This window comes from Carcharodon carcharias, chromosome 16, assembly GCF_017639515.1.
Source record: "Carcharodon carcharias isolate sCarCar2 chromosome 16, sCarCar2.pri, whole genome shotgun sequence".
NCBI lineage: Eukaryota > Metazoa > Chordata > Chondrichthyes > Lamniformes > Lamnidae > Carcharodon > Carcharodon carcharias.
In genome coordinates, this window is record NC_054482.1 from 87,949,921 (window position 1) to 87,961,981 (window position 12,061).

Here is a 12,061-nt window from a genome sequence, read left to right on the forward strand (position 1 = left end):
AGGTTCTGTGAGTGGTGATTGTATAGGTGATTGTGGGTGCAAGCAACTCAGTTGTAACTCCTCTTCTTCTTCTTCACTTCTCTGCCTAAAGCCAGGTCTGATGGCCCACTGCACCACGGCCTCCATTACATTAAGGCAAGAAGGCAGGTCCCAAATCCACCCCAACTGGAATGGAGATTGAAACCTAATTGTTGGCACCAATCTGATCCACGCTGACCTTCCATTCCAACTGAATCAACCAGCCACCCCCCCAAGGAGTCTGAGTTGCTGTGGCAACACACTCTTTAAAATGTATGCTGTGGCCTGGAGCTATGGATAGTGATGGCAGAGATCCCCTCTCTGTTTTAACTAGGGAAGGAGAAAAAAATTGCAGCCTTGCTCCAGATGGTCAGGTCCCAAGAGTGAACTAAAAAAAACTCCTGGTGTGCAACACTGTGAGAGCTTGCCTAATATATATAATTAGCAGTATATTTACTAAGATTCTCTAATGTATAATTAACAGCATATTTGCTAAAATTGTTCAGTATATATATATTTAACATCACTATATTTTAGACACAATTGCTGGCCGTGCAGTTTTCAAATGTGAGCAATGACATTTCTTCATTCAGTTGGTTATGCACAAACAAGCGTGTTTGTTTCTGGCTGATCTTAGTCTCTTTAATAACCCATGTGGTGGATTTATTAATCCTGGATTAAAATATTGACAGAATTGTCCATTTTGACAATGCACGAATAGTACAAATAAACTTAAAACACTATGAGAAGAGTTTGTATATTGCAAAGTTGTGGAAAAATATTAAACTGGATGTTTGGATTTCAGCTAACGTTCAATCTTACATTTTGTTTAAACAGATACTGAAAGCATTCGATAAAAATAATGTAAAATAAAAGCAAAAAACTGCGGATGGTGGAAATTCAATACAAAAACAAAATACCTGGAAAAACTCAAAAATAATGGACTGGATATGTTTAAAATACTGCATGATACACCCTTTTATCTTTAAAAAGAGATTTCCTAGCATGTTGTCTTTAATAAGTTACACTCTCATGTTCTATATAATTGCATAAGTCTGCATTACTGAGCAATGGATAAAATGTTTGCACAATGGTGCTGAACTGTACACTTGACTGACTGCTGCACTCTCAATGAGGACCTGCTATTCAGGAAAGGAGTGAGTTCCACGTGCGCCAATGGAACGCCCGCGCTCTCAGTGGCCTGATCCACCCGCCGCATCCCATTGGACGATCCCCGCCGGGTGGGCGGAGATATTTAGATTAGCCCACCCGGACAGGCAATGGAATGTCGGCTCGAGCGGTCTCGCGTGGAATCAGCAGGTTCTCACTGGGAAAGCGATAGGTGATTGGTTGGATCGGGATGGGCGTGGCCGGAGCTCGCCCAAGCAGAACGGGCTGAGGCAGAGGGGCGGGGTTCGTGGAAGAGCAGTGGTACCGGTGTTTGTACTGTCAGCGGCGGGTGGTGTTGTTTAAGCAGACGGCAGCTACTGAGAATGGAGCCGGCTATTTACCTGGCCGTGCTGGCGGCTTTGCTGTTGTTCTGGATCCGCAGCAAAGGTGTGGAGTATATTATCATCCATCACCGCTGGGTCTTCGTCTGCCTTTTCCTGCTGCCCCTCTCCGTCGTTTTCGATGTTTACTATTATCTCAGGGCTTGGCTGGTCTTCAAGATGTGCAGTGCCCCCAAACAACACGACCAGCGGGTCAGGGACATCCAGAGGCAGGTGAGGGTCAACCTCCATGGAGCAGAGTATGCTTATACTGTACAAACTCGCCTGATGTTTATGTATGTAAACCCCGGGGGAAGGTGCCCACCTCTATGAACCCAACTCGGGGGCTGCCCCCTGCCAACCCCACCTGGGGGGTGGGGTGCCTGCCTGGCAAAACCCACCCAGTCAGCCCCACCCAGGGGGTGCTCCCCTGTAACCCCGCCACCACTCTGTAAACCCTACCCCAGAGCTGCCTTCCAGTCAACCCCACCCAGGGACACAAGTAAACCTCACCCACTCAAAGCCTTGGGCTGGTTTTGTAGTGTGGAGGTACTTGTCTGTGTGTAAATGTGCAATGCATGATATGGAATAAACCCACCAAAAGACTGACACTTCTAGCCATATGCAGCCAAAGGTTGTATTTTTTATGTGATCAAACTCAACCTTAAATTGCGACCATCTCTCCTTAGGGTGGAATGCAATATATTGTATGTAACCCGTACAGGAATTGTGAGTGATACACTCCACTCCATGGGGGCTAATAAACTTATCCAGAGGCAAGAATCTCCAAATCTAGTGGTGCATGTACTGTATGTGAATAAACCCACTCAGAGTCTGGTGAGGGAGGGTTAGTGTTATGGAATTAATTGATGGATTGTGATATATTGTTGGAGATTAGTGAGGGTCAGCTCTATAATAGACTAAGATATATGACGACAGGCTAACATGCTCTGAACACTGCTTGAAGTGAATCTTCCTTCTTAGAATACAGGCTGTATAATAATGATGTCTTTTTGTCAGCATCATCTGTTTGCTCACAAGGCTGTGGTTTACCAATGATAATTAATATTCACAAAAATAAATTTCCTTGAGCACTCTGGCTATCTAAATGCTTATGCCTTTAACAATTCTCATGTCAAATTCACTAATTACAGGAAGGCTGCTGCTTTATGTGGTTGGTGTTATAACAGAGGATTTAACCACTTTATCAACAGTACCCACTACAGCAGCTTGTAAAAAGCAGTTGGCTTGTTTAAAGCTGGTGAGATGCTGATTTAAGCTGAAGAAGGCATCTATCCACTTTGTCTTAGCAGGTATTAGAACATTAAAGGAATGGAGTCCTGCCACAAATGTTCTTCATTATTTAGTGAATTTTGCCCTGGGAAAGTATAATATTTGTAAAGATCAGAAAAGTGGGCAGAGACCAGACTTGCCTGATCTCTATCTCTAGGATTTCCTGGGGGAAGTGGGATGTTGGAGCTGGCACTGTGCCTGAGGTGCTCTTGAAATAGCAGGGGCATTTTTAATGCAATAATACAATGATGTGATGGTGGTGTGTCACAAATCACTCAAAATCAGAGTGTCTGTTGCAGCATGCATTTTCACATGCACGTTGTAGTCCCAAGCTATGGATGGTGATGGTAGTTGCTCCAACCTTCATTCCATCATTTGGCTGACCAGGAATTTCTCCCCTTTTTACAGCCTGCCATTGGTATGTGTTGGAAGGATTTGCAACCTGTTTGGTTGCATCATGAGCGAACCTTTCTTGGCTATCAAGTCAAGGAGTAGGATTTGAACCTGGAACTTCTGGCCCAGAGGCTACCCACTGAACCCAAGCCCTCCAATACAATGATGTAACCTCTCCAATAGTACTTTATATTAAGAAGGAAATAGTAACATTAAAGAGTAGAAAAACCAGGAGAACTGTTTGAATATGTGCCCTTTACAATCTGTTACCCTTCATTCAAAGTCAAAAAAAGGCTGTGCTTTTCCATAAGTCATTTGTGAATCTGATTCTCTTCCCTGAAATGATCAGGGAAGATCTCGATGATGAATGATGTCATGGCCATTAGCTGCTGATTCTGGACATTGAGGACATTGAATCCTTATGCTGAGGTAGCTGAGTGAGGGCCTGTCGGTACCCTACATGTAATGTGGATGGCATTGATTGCTCCCTGACCCCTGGGGAAGTGTGCAATGCCAATATAATTGTGTGAACCAATCTCTCTCTGCTATCTTGTTGTATCCATTAATGTGCATAATGTTAAATTTACTACGTGATGTGTTGCGATCTTGGATTACCTTGTCAAGGTCAAACTGACCTGTTTCTGCAGCTGTGTGCGATATCACACCTCAGCTCCTACAGGTAATGGTAGTGGTTCCATGGGCCATCGATCTGGCTGGGAGGAAATGACTCACTTTCTTCCAGCCTTGGTATTCTGCTGCGGGAAGGAAACTTCACCATTTCCGAGGCTAAGGATGTGGTGGGTGGGCAGTTCCTTGTAGCAGACATATTATCCGCTCTGGTTAATTAACGTGAGTGCCCCGGCTCAAAACAGCGAGTGGCTGGTGGTCCTTCAGCAGCTCCCACTGCTGCTGGCGACTTCCAGGCTGGTCGTTCTGGGCGGTGACTTCAATTGCATCATCGATGCAGCTAGACAATCCAGCAGGACTGATAGCAGACTGGACGCCATGTCCAGACTCCTGATAGAAACAGCAAAGGATGCCAAGCTGCACAACATCTTCAGCAACCCTGCAGATGGAGCACAGTGTCGATCCACCTGGTCGCGGCCAGATGGGTCCATCTGTTCAAGGATAGACTTCTGTTTGTGTCCCAAGCATTCACAGTCAGATCCACTGATGTCAAGCCGGTGTTCTTTTCTGACCACTGCCTCCTACTGGCTGACTGTCACTTACAGGAAGACCAGAGGGTTGGCAGGGGGACAAGGAAGCTAGATGTGCAACTGCTGACCCCAGAGAACATTGAGGAACTCGGGTGATTACAAAGGTTGGAGAACCGTGAAACCCCTCTTTGAGTCCCTGACACACTGGTGGGAAGCAATCAAGTAAAACAACAAGAAGCTTTTCATCCTCAAAGATGTTCAGAAGGCTAGAAAGGAACAGAGGGGAAATGTTCTGACTCCAGGGGAGTCTGGACAACCCGCTAACTCCTGATGCACTGACTAAGGCCCTTGAGTCCTTCGAGCTGAGTTGCATTCGGCTCTGTGGAGCTGGATCGGCCCAGACCTGCTAGAAGCGCATAATAGTATGCTTTTGTCTAGCAGCATGTTGGAATCCATGAGGGGGAAAGGGAGGAAATTAGAAATTGGTGACCCACCTTGCTGTTGAATGTGGACTATAAGATTCTGTCCAAGGTCATCGCCAATTGAGCCTGGAGTTGGTGATCCACCCTGACCAGACCTGCGCTGTACCTGGCAGGAAAATCCTTGACAGGCAATTGTATCCCTGAGTAGCGCCTGGACCAGGAGAAGGCCTTTGACAGAGTATCGCACACCTACATGGTGGATGTGCTCTCCAAAACATGATTTTGGGAGGGAATCCGCAACCGGATCCAACTGCTTTACACAAACACCCGTGCTTCGGTTTCAATCAATGGGTGGGAATCAGAAAGCTTTCCAATTTAAATCTGGAGTCAGGCAGGGCTGTCCTCTCTCCCCTGTCCTGTTTGCGTGTGGTGTAGAGCTGTTTGCTGAGCCCATCAGGAAGGATCTGGTCGTAAGAGGAGTGACGATCCCAGGCAGTGGAGGCACTCGGGTCAAAGCCTCCCTATACGTAGATGATGTCACTGTCTTCTGCTCGGATCTGCTGTCGGTGTGCCGACTGACCAACATCTGCGACCAGTTTGAACTGGCCTCAGGAGCCAAGGTAAATCGTGGCAAGAAAGAGGCCACGTTCTTTGGGAACTGGGCTGACCGATCCTTTATCCCCTTCACCGTCCGGTCAGACTGCCTGAAGGTGCCGGGGATATGGTTTGGAGGGATCAGGGCATGTGTTAGAAATTGGAAGGAACGAGTGGCTATGGTGAAAAGAAAACTGGCCATATGGTCTGGCCCATTCCTCACTCCTCAGCGATGGCGATCACCCGAGCCATCTTCCGCTTTATCTGGAGGTCAGAAATGGATTGTGTTCACAGGGACATGATGTACAAACTGCTAGATAAAAGGGGAAAAATTGTGCCCAGCATCACCCTCATCCTGATGGCCACCTTTGTGTGTGACTGCATTAAGTTGTGCGTAGACCCTCAGTAGGCAAACGCCAAGTCTCACTACATGCTGAGGTCTTACTTGTCCCTGGTGTTGTGAAAGATGAGTCTGGCCATGCTTCCATGGAATTCTCCAAGTAGTTGGACCGTGCTGTACCACCTGTCCCTTGTGGAAAAATTTATGCAGAGAAACACCTTTGACCACAAGTCCATCAGGCAGTGGTCAGCACGTAATGTCCTAGAGGCCCTGCGGGAAAAGGAGATGGTGGATCCTGTCGGATGGTTCCCTGAGCAGACTGTCAAAGTTATTTGGCAAAATGCCTCATCACCAGAACTTTACAACAAGCACCAAGATGTAGCTTGGCTGGTGGTGAGAAAGGCCTTCCCCGTCAGATCCTTCCTACATGCCAGGAGTCTCACCCCCTCCACACATTGCCCTTGAGGTGGCTGTGGTGAGGAATAGACAGTTGTTCACCTCCTTGTGGAATATGCCTTTGAAAAGAAGGTCTGGAGAGAGATGCAGTGGTTTTTGTTGATGTTCAACTTGAGCGGTTCTGTGACACAGGAGTCTTTACTCTATGGGCTGTTCCAAGGACACACACTGAGACAAACATGAACTGCAGCTGGAAGATCATTAACTCGATGAAAGATGCTCTTTGATCTGCCTGAAACTTGTTGGTCTTCCAGTGCAAAGAGTTGTCTCTGACCCAGTATTGCAGACTGGCATGTTCCAAGGTCCAGGACTCATGCTGACGGATGCACTAAAGTTTGGGGCAGCCGCTGCAAAAGCGCAATGGGGAAAGGTCACTGACTAAGACCTTTCAGCCATCGTTCAATGAAGGGTCAGGAATTGTATAGACCCCTCGGGCTGTATGACTCACATTGAATGTGTGCAGTGAATATCACATGTATCACAATTGTATTGAAACACCTCAGATTGCAACATGATCCATGTAGATCACTTAAATACCATTGCACTGTCTGACTGTCAGTAATGATCATGTCGAAATGTCTAATGTTCATTGATTCTACTGAAGCACCTCATGATCTATGTGGAAAATTTGAATATGATTGCACTTTTTGTGGTGGCAAGTTTAAAATGTTTTGTACTTTCATGAAATATCTGAACAAAGTATATTTGCCCAAAATAAATCTTGTTGTGATGCTACCACTTAAGATTTGGCTTGCTCTAATGTAAAGAGTGTTGGTGACCTGGCAATTGTGTTTGTCCAATTTTGTGACTGATGGTGCAATGATCCCCCATACCCACCTGAAATGGCCCTTGTTGCGGTAGTGTAGGCAAGGGGGAAGGTGGTGGTATGATCGATCGCTTTCATTGTCAGAGAGCAGTGTAGTTAGATGTGCATGGCTAAATGTGGCAAGTTGTGGTATGACCAATGCTGCCAGTACATTCTTTTGGAGGGAGGGGAAATAATATCTTGCTGGGTTGCATCCATCTCCCAAGATGGTGCCTGATTCTCCTTTGATTCACTTCCTCCTCTGCAGTGATGACAGAGAGGTCCGCACATATTTAAAGCAGTGTCTGTCAGACATGTCATGACTGTAGGTGCAGATGATGGAGGTTTCTGTAAATCTTTGATTAGGTTGACAATGCAAGAGAGCCTGAATCACCAATCCCGATGAAGTAGGCTGGGCTGCTGCTCTCTGGGACTCACAGGTGTTGGGTGGATTCTTGCTCCACCGTGGCAGATTTAATCTCCTCTTAACTGGTCTAGAAAGGTGGAAATCAACCAACTCTAGAATGATTCAAAATGCACAAAATCAACCATTTTTCAGGTTAAGATGTCACGCATTCTTATCCAAAATGTGCATGAAATTATAAAGGGTTAATTCTTCAGCAACTCCTTTAAATGCTGTTTGTGGTCTGTTGAAAATCACTGTGGACCTGTCTGTTTTTATAGCGTTTTTCCTCCCCTTTTCTTTGTTGAGCAGAATAACCATCAATAGACTTGTTTCCCTTCAAATTCACTTCAAATGTTCGGCAAAGCCCTGGCCTTTGGTTATTCTCTATTTATTTGACTTTTGAAACAACAAGATCTGTCCTTGGGAAAACCAGAAAGTCAGCAACTGGTCTGCGACACTTTTCCCCCCACTCTGTAGCTTGTACAGTAAATATGATTTGGCATGCTTTCTGATTCTGGTCAAATTAATAATTATGGCCTTGACCCCCTTGTTTCAGCAGTGTGTATCTTTCATTTGCTGTTCATATTTTTAACCAGTTGTGCTTTTTGCAAAATATTCACCCTGCTCACTCTGCATTTCAAGTTCATTCCTTTATCTATCTTGTGCTTTTCCCCTTTAAAAGTTTGAAGCACATAAATATGATAATTTAATCATGAGACAATGTGGGAGGTATTTGATTTATGTACGTGCATACATTTATGCAAAACTATAGTAGACTTTAGAGCAATGGTGAGATAGTTTAAATCCCTTGCTTTTTTGATCAGCAAATGCCAATAAGCAACCACAGCTTGAAATGCTGACTTGTCAGTATGAAACATGGCAGCTACTATGTATGTTCATTGAAAGCAAAACCTCTTCATGTTACAAAACTACAACTAACACAAGATCTGTTTAATTACATGTTATTTTCTTTGGAGATATTTGTTTATCTGTCCACTGAAATCTCCCAGCAATTGCAGGGAAATAAGTTGCTTGCAGAGCTATTCTCAGTTGAATTGCTACTCATTTCTTGGGCTTCATACATAGAGGTGTTGAGTATAAAAGCAGAAAAGTTATGCTGAGCATATACAAAGCTCTGGTTAGGCCACTACTAGAGTATGGTGTCCAGTTCTGGTTGCCACACATTAGAAAGGATGCAAGGGCCCTTGAGAGGGTGCAGAAGAGGTTTCCAAGAATTATTCCAAAGATGGGGGATCTTAGCTACAAGGTTAGGTTGGAGAAACTGAGGTTGTTCTCCTTGGAGCATTGAGGGGAGATTTGATAGAGGTGTACAAAATAATGACATGTTTGAATAAGGTAGACAAGGAAAAATAGTTCCCAGTAACTGATGGTACAAGGATGAGGGAGGGTAGATTTAAGGTCCTGGACAAGAGCAGGGATGTGACAAAGAACTTCTTTACGCAGCAAGTGGTAATGACCTGGAACTCACTGCCTACGAGGGTGATGGAAGTGGAGATGATTAATTTCAAAAGGAAATTGGGTGTACACTTAAAGGAAAAAAACATGCAGGGCTCCAGTGATTAAAGAGGGGGAGTAGGACTAACTGGTCTGCTCTACAGAAAGCGGCATGGACTCCTAAACCATAAAGGATTCTAAGATTCTATTTTGCACTCCTTGATGCATGGCACTGTTTTTCAATAAGCTTCTGGCTTCTACTCTTTCTTGTAACTAGGTGTTGCTGCTGCAGCCATAGGTCCTTCCTATAGAGATTGTAGAGATTGGAGCAAGTAGCCTGTATGGATGTGATTTTATGTCCTTTTATTGATCAAGGTCCATCTATCATCCATTGCCCAACATAAAGCCAGGCTGCTTTGTATGATCATGAGGGGCTGACGTAATCAGAATCATGGAGCTACAACCTTTATATTTGTCATTTTTTGCCATCAATAAAGTGCATTAATGTGGAATACATTGGTAATATCCTTAAATCTAGGTCATACCGCCCAACTGAAATTTAAGTAGTTATAAGTATACCGTTGGGTATAGGAAAATGAATAGTTGGGAGTGATTGCAAGCCTGGGACCCACTCTGGGTTCAAATGCAGTTCTGGTTAAATGACAGTTGTTTATAATCATCCGTATAAGGATTTGTGATTTCTGACATTTGGAAGCATTCCAGACAATGTGTATGGGAAGTAGATGGAGAACTTGATTTCATTTTCCAAAATACCTCTTGTGAAGAATTTCTCAAGTTAAAGTTATTGTCATTTATTACAATGCCCAGATTCTCACCTGGACAGATGTCCTGCTTCCATACCTTTTCCCATTAGTTGAATACCAAGTGAACTGCATCCTCAGCTGAGCTGTCATGTCCAGTTTGTTGTTCCCTTATCTTCCTTCCTGTGCTGTGGCATCTATTTATTAACCAATCTTGAGGAGAGGATGAAGAGATGTTTGAAATCTTTGGCTATGTTGCAGCCATCCACCCCATTTGCAGTAATGGGGACATTTTCATGGATATTTTTATGTGGCAGTTAAAGAAGAGAATTAAAGCAGCTAGGCCACCAGAAGTTAAAAAGGGCTGGCTGCAGTTAGCTGCACCCTGCATCAATGAAATAAAGAATCCAGAATTTAAGGCGCTACTTTTGGTATCTGTTGCTATTTTGTTTTGATAAAACATTTTCTCTCGCCTTGTGCAACTTTTCCTTTCTTTCAAGAAGTTCCAATTGACTGAAGTGAAAGGAGCCATTCAACCACAGGCTCTGTCAGATACACTTCTCAAGCTCACTGCCTGGAGGGAGTCTGAATCTCATTGGCTTATTTGTGACAGGATTCAAAACCATATTGAGCAAGGTAAAACTCTGATGGAATTCTGCTCTCATCTCAAGCAGATTTTCTGAGATGTTTCCTTCAATCCTCACACATGTTTTGTAGTAATGGAGAATTTAACTATGAGCAAAGATTGGCTAGGCTGGGTTGTGTTCTTTGGTACAGAGGAGGCTGAGGGGAAATTTAATTGAAATTATTTTAGTCATTGTAAAATTATGAAGCACCTACAAAAAGGTCCTTCCTTGCTACTCTCCCTTAATCGAGTGGTCATTAACCAAGGGTATAGATTTTAAGTATTTGGTAAAATTAATTTAGAGGGTAGTTGAGGAGATTTTTTTTCATCCAGAGTGTGGTAGGGTCTGGAATTTGCTGCTTCTATCACCCTTTCAAGGCAGGAACCCTCATCACAGTTACTTGGGTATCAGCTGTGGAGTGTCAGCCATGGCTCATTTGGTAACACACTCATCTCCAAGTCAAAAGGTTTCAGGTTCAGAACCCGTTCCAGGCTTGAACACTAAAATCAAGGCTGACACTGTCAGAGGTGCTGTCTTTCATATGAGATGTTAAGCCAAAGCACATTTGCCTGCTTGGGTGAATGTAAAAGGTTCATGGCACTATTTTGAAGAATAACAGGGGAGTTATTCCTGGTGTCCTGGCTAATATTTCTCTCTCGGTCAATATCATAAAAACATATCTGCCCATTATTACATTGCTGTCTGTGGGAGCTTGCTGTGTGCAAATTGGTTGCCATGTTTCCTACATTACAACAGTGACTACTCTTCAAAAAGTACTTCATTGGCTGTAAAGTACTTTTAGCCTTCTGATGGTCTTAAAATGCTATATAAATGTAAATCTTTTTTTTTTACAACCCTTCCCACAATTTAAACCAGTTTGAATGTTATTGTAAGCATATTTAAATTTCAAATCAGTTGTAAGAACAAATATCTTGCACAAGCTGACTGTCATTTTTATCTGGAGGATTAGCACACTAGACCCTTTCGGATTATCTATTCTTATGGCAGGTCAGTCACTACATTTAGAAATAAGTTACTGACCGAGCTTACGTTGAGAGCTATATCAACCTCTTGATGTACACAGTATTTTCGGTTTCTATGTAGAAGCAATGGTATTCATCAATTGATAGAATTATTCCTTTGTTATGTGAAGTAATAGACTCAAACCCATCACTGAGTAAAGGTTATCAAACTATGTTGTGAAATGTACCTTCTCATGTTAGTTTTTGGTCAGAAACCACCAGAGAAATTACAGTTTTTATACTTGTTCTTTAACAATATAATGGGCAAATATGCAATTCATTTTGTTTTAGCCATTGATTGCCTGGAACAATTTGCATCATTTCAAAGAAGCACTGCAGTGCCAAAATACAAAGTTGGTAATCTTTAAAACTCTTTTGAAACTTACAAAATTATTGAATCAATAAGGTAAAAGCTTGCACTCTAGTTATCTGGGGGAAGTAAATATTGTTGTGTTGTAGTTGATAGTTTTGACCTATGACAAAATAATAGGGTTTTTAGGTAAGTAGAAAAGTTGAACTCTGCATTGATGTCTGAATGTGAAGCATACGACATGATGTGAGGAGGGATTTTTCAACTGTTAAATTTTGAGAGACTTTGAATGTCAACAATTTGCATTCTATTGCCTCTTTTATACAGCAGAGTGTCTTTTAGCCAGGTATATACAAACCATCCAAATGGTCATCCAAAATTGTTCTTTATTTTGCTTTTTTATGCCATTTAACTGACTCATCTGGATTCAAAGCAGTTTATATCCCTGTGCTTTTACTGTGCTCCTCTGTAAAGCTTTGGTATCAGTAAGACTCCCTTGTGTTGGTGGCCAGT

At 43.2% G+C, this 12,061-nt stretch overlaps 1 protein-coding gene across 1 annotated transcript in view; it reads left to right on the top strand.

Moving 5' to 3' along the window:
* The first annotated feature begins 1,437 nt into the window (after nt 1–1,437).
* The window catches only part of dhcr24 (24-dehydrocholesterol reductase), a 28,624-nt gene continuing 18,000 nt past the window's right edge, over nt 1,438–12,061 (top strand). The window contains exon 1 of the mRNA XM_041208431.1: nt 1,438–1,742. Coding sequence (XP_041064365.1) covers nt 1,512–1,742 — 231 coding nt within the window. The 5' untranslated portion in view covers nt 1,438–1,511. The remainder of the gene's footprint in view (nt 1,743–12,061) is intronic.